General features: G+C 42.1%; 1 protein-coding gene across 1 annotated transcript in view; it reads right to left on the reverse strand.

The window, feature by feature from the left end:
* Positions 1-18,621, reverse strand: part of rasef (RAS and EF-hand domain containing) — a 79,509-nt gene that overhangs the window by 43,792 nt on the left and 17,096 nt on the right. The window contains exons 2-4 of the mRNA XM_073070614.1: positions 16,539-16,685; positions 5,902-5,992; positions 2,930-3,025 (exon numbers count right to left, since the gene is read on the reverse strand). Of these exons, the coding sequence (XP_072926715.1) occupies positions 2,930-3,025; positions 5,902-5,992; positions 16,539-16,685 (334 nt within the window). The remainder of the gene's footprint in view (positions 1-2,929; positions 3,026-5,901; positions 5,993-16,538; positions 16,686-18,621) is intronic.

The following is an 18,621-nucleotide window of genomic DNA, read 5'->3' on the forward strand; positions in this document are numbered from 1 at the left end:
TGTTGGACCTGGAGGCTGGTGGGGTGGTAGGTAAGGACAAGGGGAACCCTATCCCGAGTGGGGTGGTGGGTGGATGGGGTGAGGGCAGATGTGCGGGAAATGGGAGAGATGCGTTTGAGAGCAGAGTTAATGGTGGACGAAGGGAAACCCCTTTGCTTAAAAAAGGAAGACATCTCCTTCGTCCTGGAAAGAAAAGCCTCATCCTGAGAGCAGATGCAGCGGAGACGGAGGAATTGTAAGAAGGGGATAGCCTTTTTGCAAGAGACAGGGTGGGAAGAGGAATAGTCCAGGTAGCTGTGAGAGTCTGTAGGTTTATAGTAGATATCAGTAGATAGGCCGTCTCCAGAGATGGAGACAGAAAGATCAAGAAAGGGGAGGGAGGTGTCGGAAATGGACCAGGTAAATTTGAGGGCAGGGTGAAAGTTGGAGGCAAAGTTAATGAAGTCGACGAGCTCAGCACGCGTGCAAGAGGCAGCGCCAATGCAGTCATCGATGTAGCGAAGGAAAAGAGGGGGATGGATACCGGTATAGCCTTGGAACATGGACTGTTCCACAAAGCCAACGAAAAGGCAGGCATAACTGGGACCCATACGGGTGCCCATGGCTACATCCTTGGTTTGGAGGAGGTGGGAGGAGCCAAAGGAGAAATTATTGAGAGTAAGAACTAATTCCGCTAGATGGAGGAAAGTGGTGGTAGAGGGGATTTGGTTAGGTCTGGAATCCAAAAAAAACCGAAGAGCTTCGAGACCATCTTGGTGGGGGATGGAGGTATATAGGGACTGGACATCCATGGTGAAAATAAGACGGAGGGGGCCAGGGAACTTAAAATCATTGAAAAAATTCGAAGCATGAGAAGTGTCACAAACATAGGTGGGAAGAGATTGAACAAGGGGGATAAGACAGTGTCAAGGTATGCAGAAATGAGTTCAGTGGGGCAGGAGCAAGCTGAGACAATAGGTCCACCTGGACAGGCAGGTTTGTGGATCTTGGGTAGGAGGTAGAAACAGGAAGTGCGGGGTGTGGGAACTATGAGGTTTGTGGCAGTGGATGGGAGATCCCCAGAGCTAATAAGGTTGGTGATGGTATTGGAGACAATGGCCTGGTGCTCCTTAGTGGGATCATGATCAAGGGGTAAATAAGAGGTGTTATCAGAGAGTTGTCGCTGTGCCTCGGCCAGGTAGAGGTCAGTATGCCAGACAACAACAGCTCCCCCCTTATCAGCAGGTTTTATAGTCAGGTTGGGATTGGTACGGACGGAGCGGAGAGCAGAGCGTTTGGAAGGAGTGAGGTTGAAATCGGAACAGGGTGTGGTGAAGTCAAGACGGTTGATGTCCCGTCGGCAATTAGCAATAAAGAGATCCAGAGCAGGCAGAAGACCACAGCGGGGTGTCCATGAAGAGGAGGAGGGTTGAAGACCGGAGAAGGGGTCATCGGTGGGGTTAGGAGAGTCCTTGTCCAAGAAGTAAGCTTGGAGACGGAGCCGGTGGAAGAAGAGTTCAGCGACATGGCGTACGCAGAATTCGCTGAGGTGTGGGCGAAGGGGGACAAAGCTGAGGCCCTTACTGAGGACAGAGCGCTCTGCCTCAGAAGAGTTGAAGGTCGGAGGGAATGGTGAAGACCCGGCATGGATGAGAGATGGGATCAGAGGGGGAGGGAGGCTGGTAGTGTCAGTGGAGAGGGAAGGGTTGGGCTGAGAGGAAGATGGAGCTCTGAGGGCCCAGGAGCTGACGATGGGATCTGAGGGAGAGGGGATTGCATAGTGGTGGTGGGGGAAGGGGAGACGGGAGTCACAATCGCAGCATGTGAAGACCCGGCCTGGAGTTCAAGGCTGGAGTCGCAGTCGGTGGTTGCGCAATCGCTTTGAAGCTGTCCATGGCCGTTGGAACCCGCGTTGATGGTCTGGAGTCCGGGTTTTCAAAAACCCCTGGGTCGCTGGGGCAGCCGAGATCGACGACCGAGGCCAATCCATGGCCGTTGGAACCCGCGTTGATGGTGCTTAGTTACCAGCAAGAGGTACAATTATGCCGTGAATGGTTTCCCATTATTCATTTAACTAAATGTCCCGGGACAACACAGTGGCAAAAGTTCTGCATGCTTTTGCACCTGGGAACTTATAGAAGGGTAAATATATATCTTAAGAACTATTAACTACTTAAAGAACTTTGCAGTTTGCAGATTGTGACCAGGTCAAACAAAAAAAAAAGAGGTTAAGGAACCGATTTCTATACTAGAGCAGAATTCATGAGGGCAATAGCAAATAGGACTTGGGCTGAAATAAAACAATTAAAAATGTGAAAACAGACATGGACATCCACATATTGTACAGCTCCACAGCATCTGTAAATAAAAAAACAGGTAATAGCTCTTCTAACCCCCATCATCCCAATAGCAACATTGCTATCCCAAGTCACGATCAGAATATAGTATGTGTATGTCCTGTAAAAATGATCTGCCTAACTAGAAGGCATTTGATCAGTGAAGACAGAGACTTAAAAAAAACCCAAGAGAGTTAAACTTTGCAAAATGTAGGAATAACCCAGACTTCCAGGATATCTATACAAATTTCACAACCTCTCCCCCTCTCTACAAACCCAGACCGTTGCAACATGCAAAACTTCCACCCAGCCTCATCAGCCATACTGCAATGAAATTTATCCAATTCTTCTCCAATTTCTTATCCAAAAACATCTGGCTTATTAGCTCACTGCTTCAACGAAGAAACTACACAGGGAGTAAATATATTTCTGGTACCTTGGGCCACAAATAGCAGGATTAATTCAAATTCCATTTCTTGTACCAAGAAATACTCCTAAATTCTCTACTACACTTTTCACTATATGTTTCTTAATTTTTTGCAAAAAAACAAAAAACTCAACTTTAAACTTGGTGCAGATATTATTTCAGTGTCAGCTTTAGAGATGATCCTTACCTTTTTCAGTTTTGTAACTGTTAGCTGAAGTTCATTTATATTAGCATCATACTGATGTTGTAGACTAACAAGAGTCAACTCTGCTTTTCTTTGTTCCTGCAAGTACAGTTAAATGACCCCATCTTTATCAACATATATACATAAAACACTACCCGTTTCAAACTAAGAAGTTCTTCTATAAACTTCTGATGGTACTGCTTCCAATTCAACTAATTCAGTGAAGCAAATTACACCTTTACTTCTCTTAAGAATAGGCTTTACAAGAAAGAACTTATTAGATACGTGACATGGCAAAAATTACAAGACAAACCAGGAGCAACAACAAATCCCACCTACCAACCCCTTCCCAAACTCTCAACACTCTTGTGTTACTCTAAGTGATTGGATCCCATTACCCTTAAAATTTGTTTAATTTTTGGGGGGATTGTGTACCTTTGAACAACAAAAATCTGCAAAAGAGTTTTTACATGAAACATCCATCTCCTCAGAGAATGACAGGAACAATTCATCTTTTTACTCCTCACTATAAGCATGTCTAGCTTACATTGTTTCATGTGTTTGCGTGGACAGAGAGGAAAAAAGGAGATTCAAGTCCTTATGCAATGGACGTAATTTGAACTGAACAAGCAAGTAAAAAGATCACATACTAACACATACTGCTACCCAGTTATAACTAGAAAGAGTCACTCCTCAATAAATGCTATATTTGTACAAGATTTTCTGTTTAGAATCGAGCAACTCTCTGAAGGGGTTTGGTAGTAGTCATTACTGGACGCACAACCGAAATCTGATCAAGAGACATGAGCCCGAATCCCACTATGGAAGATGGGAAATTTGATCTCAAGTAATTAAATTAGTAAATTGTAAATTAAGGAAAAAGAAGCATGTTTCAATAGCATGAAACTGTCAGATCAGTGTAAACACCCAACTAACTGCTTTACTAATGATCTCAGGGAAGCAAATCTGACATCTTTGCTTGCTTGGTTTCCAAACTCACCAACATAGTCAACTCTTTAACTGCAAATAATTTTAGCTTTAGGATTTCCACATCCCATGAGCAAATTGAAAACAGAATCCAAGACTGAGCATAATACATTTTTAAACATATAACTCTCACTAACAAAATCAACATTTATTGCACAGCTACAACTGATGTGAATAGTTTCAAGAACTAGTAATTTTGCTAAGGATTTAAAGTCATGCAAAAACATTAGTTAAACAGGAAAAAAACAAAAAAATTGTAGTTTCACAGTTACCACTAATGATACCTCCTCCCTCCCAGTTTGTTTGCTTAATTGAGTTTAAAATTGCTCAACTCTGGTTCATAAGTACTAACCATACTAGTTCTCTCACAGTCATTATTCTAGAGAGCCTTATTACACAAAGATCCAGTAAAAGCTTCTCCTGAAAAACCAATTAACTATAAGCTGGTCAGTTTAACTCTAGTGGGGAAGCTTATTGAGTTTTTATAAAGCACTTGCTCACAACTTAACTATTGCCTCGAATTCCGGCTGCTACACTCTAAGAAAGATATGAAGGTGTTGGTAATTGACAAAGACAATCCAAGAATGTCACATTTCATTTCGATGTGGATAAGCCAAAGCAGCAACGGTTCTCTTTTGGAAGAGAGGTGCTTTAAGAGAGGCTGACAGCCATATTTAAAGTCATGAAAAGCATAGACAGAGTAGGAAAAAACAATTGGAAAAGGGAATGAAAGTATTAGCAAAAGAACTGAAAGTGACTCAAGGATTTCAAAAGAAATTGTGTATGATTAAGATCTGGCATCTCCAGCTAGGGTAGAGTTACTGTATTCGAAAATAGAGCTGCATAGATACGTGAAAAATAAAGTATGTGTAGATGGTGGGAGAGGGCAGGAGAGTAGACAACTAGAATGTTCTTGCATAGAACCAGTGCCTGCTCAGTCGGCTGAATGGCTATCTTCTCTTCTACACTACTCCTGATGCAAATGTGATACTCATAGCATCAAGGTCCAAAACCAACAAAATCGCAGATAATGGTGTTCTCTAGAAAACGAGATTTTATACTTGAGTCTAACACTATCCCAAAGGATAAGACTCAAAGGATGATTCATGTGCATGTTGGCTCCAATGATATCATCAGGACATAGCTGTACACTTGAAATAACAACCGAAAATGAAGGCTTCAAGTAAAAATTTAACAACAAAATGCTTAATGGATTAGTTTTCCCCACCACTGCCATGTTGTAATGTTTACCATTGAAAATAACAAAGATTGTAAAATACAAGTATGAAATATATTTTCAGATTTGCTATGAAAAAGCAACATTCGAAACAATGTGAACTACAGCACCTAACATGTCATTTTCAACGACAGTTACTATAAGGCTCACTAAGAGGGATTTTAACACTAAGGAAGTGAACATTTTTCCATTTCAGACACTCAGTGTCAACACCAATCAATTCTAAATTAGATTTAACATAGCCAGATGCAGAACAAGGACTTTCAGTTCTGAAATTCCACCAAGGGATAAACCATAAATCCCTTTAGAATTGTCTCCTCCAATAACTTTGAGGAGGTTGTAACCAATTTGTTTTAAACATAAAATGAGATCCTATTGTCATCTTGGGCCTGTAGTACTATGCATCAGCAAGTTAGAATTTCATAGCAAATGATTTCCATTATTCACAGAATACAGCTCATGAACTCATTTACAAAGCACAGCAGCATTTCCAACTTCATTATCTGCATAGCAACCAAGGTAGAGAGCATTGATTGCCATTGAATGAAATTCAGATTGGTTCCACAACAGGTAAGAAATCCATTCTGTCAGCTCACCACTGGGTGAAGCTGAAAATGGCTCTTGATTGGATACTTGATACTTCGGCATTTGTTTTAGAGATTTTTCTTGAATAGCTACCTTTCTCATCCTATTTTATAAAATGTTTTACTGCAAATGATATCAAGAAAATATGGAAACCTTAAGATCTTACCTCCTTTTGGCACTCCTGAACAGCAGTCTTTATTTTTTGATCAATATCCTCCTCAAGCTCACTCAGCTGTTGTGCAGCTTCGTCCTGCGTCCTGAAACAGAAATGCCGAAGCAACAGCAACCATTACTTTTCATTTTCAAGTCTGTAGAGATTAAAAATGCAGCAAGAGAAGACCATCTTATCTGCTATTTGGATTCTGATCCCAAGAAAATATTTAATTAAATACAAAAAAAAAGCAGATGAACTTTAAATATCGATTATCAGCTTTTAAAAAGTTAGGAATTGACCTTTTTTCTCATTTATAAGGACAAAAGATAATGTCAGTGCAAATGAGGCAGTCCAAGAAATGGTCTTTAAGGGGGTACTGTGAATAAATGGAGGAGAGTTTTCAATCTCTAGACCAGAGTCTACATTGCAACAATGGAATCAGCAGTATAGAAGCAGAAGTTGCCAAAACCAGTTAAAAACTGGGGCAATTTTAGAACTGAAGTTATAGAGATAAGCAAAAAGGAGTGCTAAAAATATCAAAAAACAGAAATAATCCATTTAGCCCACCAAGTGTCTAGAACACTAAGGGGTACTGTTACATACCCGTGGGTATCTTGTACCTGTCACTTGACCGTGATGTAACTGAAGCTGTACTGGAGATGAGGTAATGGTCTTGTGATGGGGGAGTGACGTCATTTTCCCGCCAGTGAGAGGTCATGTGATAGTTTTTCAACCGGGTATAAAAGGAGAACCCCACCCTGTGACGTGGGCAGTCCGTGGTTGAATTCGGTAGTGACTCCATACTGCTGCGTATTCTGATGTTATGACGCAGTTCAAAGTGGAGTTTTACTTTCTGCCTTAAGTCAAAGGTTATTGCCGGCGGTTTTGCCATAATACCGCCAGCCCAGTCATTGGAGAATGAAGATTTGAAGTTCGGGAAGTTAAAGATCAAGGAAAGTTGACTTCAACGGTAAAGCAGGTTCGACCTTGTTTGATTCTCATTCCGAAGGAATTAGTCAGCTATGCCCACTATAACCCCTGTTCTTCCAGAAGAATAGAGGGTTGGGTAAAGTTTTGCCAAAGAAAGGTCAGTGCCTTTAAGCAGTTTATTTCCTTCGATTGTAAATCCTCCGGGAAAAGCATACTGCAGCTGGGAACAGCAGTAACACGACGTGAAAGAGAATTTAAATTGTTTCAAGAAGTCTCTCCTAAGTGACTGGGTAAAACTTTGGACTTTCGCATTACTACTTTTAAGAACTATTTTTGCATCACCGCTTCAAGAAATGTTTTCGCATTCTCGCTTTAAGAACTGTTCAAGCTGCTGCACAGCAGTTGACTTCAGTTAAGTTAGTCATTTGTTTACTTTCGGGTTTTTTTTAGCAGTGTTTAATAAATGTTTATTTGTTATAAAAAAACCTGCCTCAGTTATATATTCATTGTTGCTGATTTGTGACAGTACAACTACACATTTCCCTGAAGTGTCACAGGTAGACAGGAGGGTGAAGACAGCTTTTGGGCACACTGGCCTTCATCAAATCAAAAAAAAAACCAAATCAAGGTTAATTATCATTTAAACCATTCATAGATACAGCTGGACGAGGCAGTGTTCCTCTGGGGCTAAGATGCAAAAATTCAAAATAGCAAACAAATATGGAAACATAGCGAGTAACGTAATCAAAATAGCGAGCAGAGGATCACATTCACACAAAATAAAAGATACATATAGTCCAAGACCCTGAGCAACAATGTCTGGCAATCGATGATGCAGTCCCCCGGCAGTGTCCAGACACACACAACCCAGCCTGTCATTCCACTGCTCAACCCCGGGGAGCCACACCGACGGGACAGGCCCCAGCCGAGCTCAGACGCCAAGCTTTCACATCGCTCACCTGGTCTGCAGCAGCAAGCAAACCAGAGGCCTGAGGCCTAGTTCTCACTACAACTGAGGCTACACGGCTCCCATGTCGACTGCCCCTCCACCAGAGAAGGGCAATGGGCCTGCAGCAACATACATTAACACTGTCCAACAGAGACTTGCGATCGCAAGTGAAATGTCCGAGACAATCTCCCACGGTTATACCGCACCAACTCCAACGCTTCCGAGTAGCGAGCAGCAACACGGTCCACAGCCAGGTCAGCTCCTCTGAACACAAACCAGCTCCTCCGATATCCCGAACAGCTCCTTCTCCACATCCCCGCCTCGGACAGCTCTGCCGCCAACACCAGTCCAGCTACTCCAATCAACGAGCAGCTCACTGATGAAGTAGCCCTACAGTACCCGATGTTCCTGGAGTAGAAGTGCCCTTGGATTGTAGAAAAAACTAACTTTACAAAGGAAAAAGGCACCTTTGGTTGACCCCAAGAGGCCACCACGTTCACACGGGCCTTCATCTTACTGGAATCAGTCAGAAATTGGGATGTCACGCTGTAATTATACAAGATGTTAGAGAGGCAATATTTGGAATAGTGTATTCAGTTTCATTCACCCTATATAGGAAAGATGAGATTAAACTGGAAAGGAAGCAGTGGCAATGTACGAGGATGTTCCTAGTGTAGTATTGATGTGACTCGGACTCCACTGCAGATTGAACAACCACGTTTATTCAACAGACCTCCATTTTCTTAACCCCCCGTTCTGACGTCATTATCACTCTGACCTACGAATACTCACACAGTACATTACATTCCCCTTCTCAAGATTTTTTTACAACACTGAATTACCAAAACAATGCCTTTCTTACATTGCAACAGCCATGACATAAACTAAAAAAAATCTTAACTCCTTATACTGTATTCTACATTGTATCTTACAATACTAACAGCAGTATATTTTCTTTTACTAACATAGACTAATAAACCATTTATTTCACACTTTGGAACTTATAAGGTGTGTCTTTGCCTCAAACTGTGTGAGACTGTAGGTAGATCTAGTCTCTGTATCTCATGGAAGTTGGACTTGTCTCCCAGACCGTGTGTAAAACAACTGTGACTGTGCTTGTCCTTCATCAGTGTCAGTCTCTCGAGTGACCCCTGTGTCCTTGCGGTCTGCGTTTCCACCTCGGTCGGTCTGCGCCAAACCTTCATCTTCATTGCGTCGTGGGGTTTCATCGAGCCCCTCACTCTTGGTGTCGTTTGTTTCCATGTCTGTATCTGTGGAAATGTCCTGTGTATCTGTACGTGGAAACTCCCTCTCGCCTGTCTTCAGTAGATGCTTCCAGTTCCTCCTGTAGACTCTTCCATCGGGCGTGTGAACTATGAAGGATCTTGGTTGCTGATGTCTGATCACAACCACAGCTGGTTGCCAAGTGTCTCCTCTCTGTACTCTGACATTTTCACCTGTATGCAGATCTGGCAACTGTCTTGTATGTCTGTCATAGTAGCTCTTTTGCTTTATTTGCTTGTCATGTACTTGAGCATTACCTTCAGGAGTCAGTAGAGTTGTGGATGTTGGCAGTTCAGACGATGTCCCATCACCAGCTGTGCAGGAGAGAACCCCACACCCTCTATCGGTGTGTTACGGTATTCAAGCAGAGCAATGTACGGGTCACCGTTGCTGCTGTGTGCCTTCTTGAGCACGTTCTTGACAGTTTGTACAGTTCTGTCTGCTTGTCCATTAGACTGAGCGTGCCCTGGACTGGAAGTCACATGTTGAAATTCCCAGCTTTCTGAGAACCCTCTAAACTTACCACTAGCATATTGTAGACCATTGTCACTAACGACAATATCTGGAATACCATGTCTTGCGAATGTCGACTTCATTGCGGTAATGACACCTTGACTGGACGTGTCACTTCACTTGGTGATCTCCGGATACTTTGAATAGTAGTCCACACAAAGCAGATATTCTGCACCATTGTAGTGAAAGAGATCTGTGCCAAGCTTCTCCCATGGTCTTCCTGGTAGTGGATGGGGAAGCAAAGGCTCTCTTGGATTGCTGTTTTTGTTTTCATTACAAACAGCACACTGAGACACAATGTCCTCTATCTGAGTTGACATACCTGGCCAATAGAGAATGTCCCTTGCTCTTTCTTTACATTTCACTATCCCCAGGTGTGACTCATGAATTCTGCTGAGCATCTCCTGTCTCATTTGGTTTGGTACGATGAGTTTTGCCGCTTTGAACATTAGTCCTGATGCATAGCTGATTTCCTCTTTAAATATCCAGTACTTCTGTATTTCTTTTGGAACATCTTTTCTTTCTGTTGGCCATCCATTCATTGTAATGTTTCTTAGCATTTGCATTTCAGGATCATCTGCAGTCGCTTTCCTGAACATGTTCAACTTCTCCTCAGAGACTGGTAGCTGAGGTGTAACCCAGTTGACCTCCAGCTCTCTTCCTAGCAACTCTTCCTTTTGGGTGGTCTTTTCAGCTACGCTGCCAGTGGTGCGAAACAGCTCAAACTGCTGGATCCATACCTTCCAGTTCTCAGCAAGATTACCTCGTAGGCTTAAACTTGATTGTGGCTGTAACTGTGACATCTTTTACTCCTTTTTTTCCCTCACAACCACTTCTGACACCATGTAGTATTGATGTGACTCAGGCACACTGTAGATTGAACAACCACGTTTTATTCAACAGACCTCCATTTTCTTAACCCCCGTTCTGACGTCATACTCACTCTGACCTACGAATACTCACACGGTACACTACACCTAGGACTCGAGGCACCGAGTAACGGAGAGATGGGACTTCTTTCATTGGAGCATGGGAGAATAAGGAGTGATCTTACAGAGATGTATCAAGTTATGAAGAGCATAAACAGGATGAAAATACGCCTCCTTTTTCCCCAGGGTTGGGAAAACAAGAACTAGAGAACGTAAGCTTAAGGCGAGAGGGCAGAGATTTCATAGGAACCCGAGGAGCAACGTTTCCCCACACAGAGAGTATTCAGAATATGGAATGACGCACACAAAACACCAGAGGAACTCACACCTATGGAGAGGAACAAGCAAACAGAATATGGAATGAACTGCCCGAGGAAGTGGTTGAGCCGGGTACAAAAACATTTAAAAAGAACTGGTTGGGCTGCAGGACCTGTTCAGTGTTATATGATCCTAATACAAATGGGTGCTTGATAGAAGGCACAGATTTAATGTCATTTTATTGTTTCTACACGCCTGTTGACCCTCCTTGGATTGTGTGTTTCAACACACTAGGAGCAATTACAGCAGGTAATTAACATACAAACCTAGACGTCTTTGGGATGCGGGGAAGTATCAAGTCAGAGCACCTAGGGGAAGCTGCCGTCGCAGAAAGAACATACAACCTTCAGACAAAGAGGTCATCCCTCAGGGTGGAGGAGCAACACCTTATATCCTTTCTGGGTGACCTCCAACCTGATGACACAAATACTGATTTCTCCTGGTATAGAGAAAAAAATCCTTCCTTCCCCACTCTAGCAGTTTATCTCTGCTCACCTCCCTATCAGCTTCCCCAGATGCCCCTCCTCCTTCCCTTTCTCCTATGGTCCTCTCTCCTCTCCTATCAGATTCCAGCTGTTTACCTTTCCTACCTCCTGGCTTCACCCATCACCTTACTATCCTTCTTCCCCTCCCCCCCCCCCACACCTTTTTATTCCGCTATCTCACCCCGTCCTTTCCAGTCCTGAAGAAGGGTCCCTTGCTGAAATGTCAACTGTTTATTCATTTCCATAGATGCTGCCTGACCTGCTGAGATCCTTTATTTTGTGGATGTTGCTTTGGATTTCCAGCATCAGTAGAATTTCTTCTGTTCAAGTTTATAGGAACCCACTTAATATCTCTGTTCTGACATGCAAATAACACCCAAAATGCACAAGCCAACAAGCTTTCATATGGCCATCAGAGCAACCTGCGGAGTCTCCAGCCAGACCCCCCTCACTGATCACGAACTTGGCTATTTCATGCTGGGAATTTTAAGCAGAGAGAGTAAGCCAGCCCACCAGGTCTAGGTCAGGTCTGTGCAAGCAAACACACTGGCAGTGTCTTAGGGCAGCACTTCATATAATGTCTCCCTGAAAATTACTAAGATCATAAGACATAGGAGATGAATTAGGCCATTCAGCCATCGAGTCTGCTCTGCCATTCTATCATGGCTGATCCAGGACCAACTCCATACACCTGCCTTCTCACCATATCCCTGATGCCCTGACCAATCAGGGAAACGATCAACTTCCGCCTCAAATATACCACATGGACTAGGCCTCCTTCGCAGTCTGTTCAAGAGCACTCCACAGATCTACTACTTTCTGACTAAAAAAAATCCTGCTTAGCTCTGTTCTAAAGGGTCACCCCTCCATTTTCAGGCTGTGCCCTCTAGTTCTGGATACCCCCCACCATAGGAAATATCTTCTCCACATCCACCTTATCTAGTCCTTTCAACATTCAAAGGGTTTCAATGAGATCACCCAGCATTCCTCAAGCCCAAAGCTGCCAAACATTCCTCGTATGTTAACCTCTTCATTCCCAGAATCATCCTGGTGAACCTCCTCTGGGCCCTCTCCAATAACAACACAGCCTTTCTGAGATATGGGGCCCAAAGCTGTTGACAATACTTCAAATGCAGCCTGACTAATGGCTTATAAAGGCTCAGCATTATCTCCTTGCTTTTATATTCTATTCCCCTTGGAATAAAAGCCAACATTGTATTTGCATTCTTTACCACAGACTCAACCTGTGAATTAACTTTCTGGGAGTCTTGCACGAGGACTCCTAAGTCCTTTACACCTCTGATGTTTGAACCTTCTCCCCATTTAGATAATAGTCCGCACTATTCTTCCTTTTACCAAAAATGCATTATCATACATTTCTCAACACTGTATTCTATCTGCCACTTTCTTACGCATTCTACCAATTTGTCTAAGTCCTGCTGCAATCGCATTGCTTTCTCAGCACTACTTACCCCTCTACCTATCTTTGTATCATCCGCTAACTTTGCCACAAAGCTATCAATTCCATAATCCAAATCATTGACAAAACAATGTGAAAAGTAGCAGTCCCAATACTGACCCCTGAGGAACACCACACTGGCAGCCAACCAGAAAAGGTCCCCTTTATTCCCACTCGTTGCCTCCTGCCTGTCAGCCATTCCTCTATCCATGCCAGTATCTTTCCTGTAACACCATAGGATTTTAACTTGTTAAGCAGCCTCATGTGTGGCACCTTATCAAATGCCTTCTGAAAATCCAAGCAAATGACATCCACTGCCTCTCCTTTGTGCACCCTGCTTGTTACTTCCTCAAAGAACTCTAACATATTTGTCAGGTCAGGTTTCCCTTCATAGAAGCCATGCTGACTTTGATTTATTTTATCATTAGTTTTCAAGTACCTCTAAACCTCATCGTTAATAATAGAATTCAATACTTTCTTAACCACTGGGGTTAGGCTAACTGGCCTATAATTTCCATTTTTTTGCCTTCCTTCCTTCTTAAAGAGTGGAGTGACACTTGCAATCTTCCAGTCCTCTGGAACTATGCCAAAATCAAGTGATTCTTCAAAGATCATGACCAAAGTATTTGTTTCTCTTCAGCATCCTCTCTCAGGACTCTGGGATGTAGTCCATCTGGCCCAGGTGACTTATCCACCTCAAAACCTTTAAACTTGTCTGGTACTTTTTCCTTTGCAATGACAATCACTCTTGCTCCCTGACATTCATGGACCTCTGGCACACTGCTAGTGTCTTCCACAGTGAAGACGGATACAACCCATTAGCTTCATCCGCTGTTCCTTTGTCCCTCATTACTACCTCACCAGCATCATTTTCAATATCAACTCTCACCTCCCTTATACTCTTTATATAACTGAAAAAACTTTTGGTATCTTGCTTTATATTATTAGCTAGTCTACCCTCACATTTCATCTTTTCCCTTCTTATAGCTTTTATAGTTGCCTTTTGTTGGATTTTAAAAGCTTCCCAATCATCCAAACTTCCCACTCACTTTTGCTACCTTATGTGCCCTTTCCTTGGCTTTTATGCAGTCCTTAACTTCCTTTGTCAGCCACCTGCCATTTGAGAACTTATTCCTGTGTGGGACAGGTCTACGCTGTGCCTTGTGAACTGTTCCCAGAAACATCAGTTATCTCTGCTCTGCTATCATCCCCACCAGTATCCTCCTCCAATCCACCTGGGCAAGCTCCTCTCTCATGCTTCTGTAATTCCCTTTATTCCATTGTGATACAGATACACGTGAGTTATGCTTCTCCCTCTCAAACTGCAGTATGAATTCAATCATATTATGATCACTGCCTCCCAAGGGTTCCTCTACGTTAAGCTGACTAATAAAATCTGGGTTTTTAACACAACACCCAATCTAAGATAGCCTTTCCCCGAGTCGGCTCAAACACAAGCTGCTCTAAAAAGCCATCTCGTAGGCATTCAAAAAATTCCCTGTCTTGTGATCCGACACCAACCTGATTTTCTCAATCTACTTGCACATTGAAGTCCCCCTATTAAATTATGTCATTAACCTTATTAAATGCCTTTTCCAGCTCCCTTTGCAATCTCAACCCCACGTCTTGGCTACTATTTGAAGGCCTATATATGATTCCAATGATGGTTTTTTTAAAAACTCTCACAATTTTTTAACTCCACCAATAAAGATTCATAATCTGACCCTACGCCACCTCTCTCTAAAGATGTAATTCCACCCCTTACCAATACAGCCACACCACCACCTATGCCTTTCGACCTGGCATAGTATATCCTTTGATGTTTGGCTCCCAACTATGGCCTTCTTTCAGTCCACAACATCATACCAACCAAATGGGTACTTGGGTTTAGAAATGTGGGGTTCATTTGTTTGATATGGAAACTTGCACACTAATTTTGAATACAAGCTCACAGCTCACAAGGGATTTGTTCACATGTATTGACAAACAATTAACTGACATAACATGTTACCAAATTGCAGATAAAATTTGCAGAACACGAGTTCTGTTTTGATGACTGGAGACAGTGATTCCAATGTTACTAACAATGTGCTAAATATTGGAGGTTCCAGATAAAACACTTATTTGTTTAAAATCAAATTAAAGTCCCTGACATCCATGACATTTGAAATGATGTTTCTGACATTTAAAGCAGCTTGTTTGTTCAGCTAGATGGATGCAACTGAATAAAAAGACTAGTGTGATCAAATTGCAGTGAGTTATTTAAAATTTACATAACATCATTTCTGTTTCAAGTTAGAAGACCATTTAATTAATAACTATCACTAAATTTATTATGAGCCATCTACACAGTGAAAATCTGACATAAGCAGGTATGATTTCCCATTTCTAAAATGGTATATGTCAGAGTTACGCAAGAATGCAAATGTCAACATAGCTGTTCTGTGTGAAGTGTATTGAGGGACATTGCCCGGGGTGAATCTTATTCCATATCCCAAAGGTTAGAAAATTTTGTATTATCCAACCACCTTATAGAATTAATTGTGCTCGCTTTAAACTTTGGATAAATATCACAGTCTTACGAAAGTTTGAGACCTTATAAAATAAAATCCTAAGTAACAGACAGATGTTTTTCAAAAATCTGATGAAGATTCAGAACAACATCAGTGCTTCTTTTACAGACCTTTAGGACTTTCATCTCAAGACAGAAAAATTATGGCTACAAGACTTGCTATAGCCCAGTGTAAAGTCGCAATACATCAAAGGAACTCACTTCCATGAGTTATTGAACTGAAAAGATCAGGATGTCAACCCAATAACATCTATAGCCGCACTTTAAACATTACACATTCTGAGGTACTAAATCAGGATCATTTAGAAACTGATCAAACACATAATCAGAAGCTTAGAGACTACAGGTAGCTTTTAAAGATAGGGAATCGATGCAGAGAATCTCACAAGGATTTCCTGCCCGAGGCAAAATAGATAACGCTGCAGAAAGGTGCAGAACAAGAAACTGGTTTGAAAACATGGCCGTCAGCAGCAGACTTCGGATAAGTGCATCATTGAATGGATTGTGGTTAGAGCAGAGGAAGATGCAGTGGGACTGGGGTTAAACATCATTACAATAGAGGGGCTAAAGGGACCCAATCAGTTATAGGTTATTTCCATCTAAGACACTGACTGCTAACAGTGATGGAATCATTGCTAACCATGCTAAGACTGCAGAAATCAGAGAAGGTAGTTTTGGTATTGCTAATGTCCATGTTAAGTAACATCTGCAACATTGAAGGTGTTCTAACTAACATCACCAAGCGGCCTGCAGCATCTGGAGGATGAGTTGAGAGAATGGCCGGAGGAGAACGGCTGCCGTCAGGATACATTCCAACCAACCTAATAATCAAATGACGTGAAGAAGGGTGCCCGAGAACGCTTGATAGGGTGTCTAGAGTTCATGGCAGAATCACTGAAAGATAACAACTTACGGCCTTCTGGATTGAAGAGGGCCAAAATTTCATGTGGATGGTCAGACACCCATAAACATTGTCCCTAGTTCCCATCTACACAGAAACCAGAGTGAAAAGTTAAGGAAACCCTTTCATAACAACAAGATTTCAGTGACCAAGGTTTCTTTTATAAACTTTGCCAGGTGATGAATTGCACCCAGTAGTGGCAGAGCGATCACAAGTTGAGTACAACGTTCCTGAGGGATTACCCAAGAACAGAACATTTGCTTCATGACATCAATACCAGTTGATCGTTTACAAACACTTCATCTTTACCTTTTCACAGTATATGCTAGTTTCTCCAGTTCTGTATTCTGTGACATAACATCTCGAATAAAGTTCTTGATCACACACTCGTATTGGCGAATCAGCCTGGGCTCTGCTGTTTTCAGCTTTTGGTAAAGGGCAGCAACATGCTGGGGTCTGCTCAGAGAAAGAGAGAGAAAAAAAATCAGGATAATGAAACAGAAGTGATGAGGAGGCATAACCAGGGGCCTCTCCAAAACCTGCAATCCAATTCTACGGTAGTTATTTCATATATTTTAAGGTAAAAGCATCTTTAGCATTTGTTTTCTGTTCAACATTTGGAGCCATCACCACCAATATCCATGCATTGACTAAAAATTTAAAACTGAAGTGAGAAAGAACATCAAAAACTGAGCATTAAAGACACCAAATGTAATAGGGCAAACATCCTTCACATTCAAAAGTTCAAAGTAAATTTATTATCAAAATAAATAGTATATGTCACCATATACAACCCTGAGAGTCATTTTCTTGCAGCATTCACAGTAAGTACAAGAAACACAATAGAATCAATGAAAGACCATGCCCAACAGGACAAACAACCAATGTGCAAAATACAAGTTGTGCAATTACAAAAAAAAGCAATAAATAGAGAAAATGAGATGAAGAGCCAATGAAAGCAAGTCCATATTTTGTTCTGTTTGTCAAATTGTCACTCACCTATTTAACCCAGTGTATTACAGTAGTCTCCTCACTTTCATACTTAGCTTGGAAAAAGTTGTATTCACACTCACTGAACCTTGTCTGTGTTGTTGATATTCACTGTAAATATGTGGCCTTAAGCAAGTCATTGGTTAAACAATACAAATCCAAAAACTGCTCATTTATTCCAAGGTCTACCTGCTACGTTTTGTAAATATAAAACATAAAGCTACTGGCAAGAGAAACACAGAGTCAGGAGATAACACATATACCATCGTTTTTACTTTAAGATACGCACGTATAACATGGTCATGTCATGACATATACAATTCATGTATTTTTACATATAACCTGTAATGAATTATTTAAACCAAGAATGCTTACCCAAACAGATATTTACAATATTACTCAAATATTACTGAAATAGTAAATACACAACACTCCTTCCTACTTAGCTATAAACTCCAACTCAATATGGAATGTACCTCAACACACACACACATATACATACATTGTGTGTGTGTGTGTGTGTGTGTGTGTGTGTGTGCGCGCGCGCATATGAAAAAATATGATACAGCTACTATATAGACATCCATAGCGTAGTAAATTTCAAATTGTCTCATTCAGGCCCCAAGATTCAATCACTGTGGAGGCTTTCTTAGTCATGTGGGCTAACATCTTTCCTGACTGGAGGGTGGGGGGGTTGGGGTCAGGACAGACCTGTGACTTTGAAATAATCTCAGGTTCTGGGGCCTCCTCCGTGGTGGTTGTAGGAGTTGACTCTGGGCCTGCAGGAAGTGGCTTTGACAGTGCTGAACACCTTTCTTCTAGACATCTTGGCACCCCAAACAATGCATGGCAAGCTCCACTGGACAATGTGGATCCTAATGTGTGAGTAAAGTGACTGACATCATTTCTTTTACCTTTTGGAAAGCCACCTTATACTTCTTTATCCATTGTCATTTCTTCCCGATTGGCAGTAATCAGTCCAATAGCCAGGTTTGGCAGGAACCTGTTATGATAATTGACAAATCCTAAAAAGGACCGCAACTGTGACACATCCTTTGGCCTTGGGGAATCCACCACTGCTTGAATATTCTCAGCACACTTATGTAATCCTTGTGCATCAATGGTGTGACCACAGTAAGTAAAGCTTGGTTTAAAGAATTCATACTTTGTCACGTGCCCTGAGCCCGTAATCTTTTTAACGTTCTCGAGATTTTGGAGATGTCCCTTCTCATCCTTAGTGGTAACAATGTCATCCAGGTAACAGCGAGAATCAGGGCAGCCTTGCAGCACCTGACCCACAGCTTTCTGCCAGAGTGGCGTTATAGATGCTACGCTAGTCAGTCCAGATCAGGAGCAGCATCTCCAACACCATCACACTGAGCACGGCCCCCCCCCCCCCCCC

This window comes from Hemitrygon akajei, chromosome 2 (genome assembly GCF_048418815.1).
Source record: "Hemitrygon akajei chromosome 2, sHemAka1.3, whole genome shotgun sequence".
Classification (NCBI taxonomy): Eukaryota; Metazoa; Chordata; class Chondrichthyes; order Myliobatiformes; family Dasyatidae; genus Hemitrygon; species Hemitrygon akajei.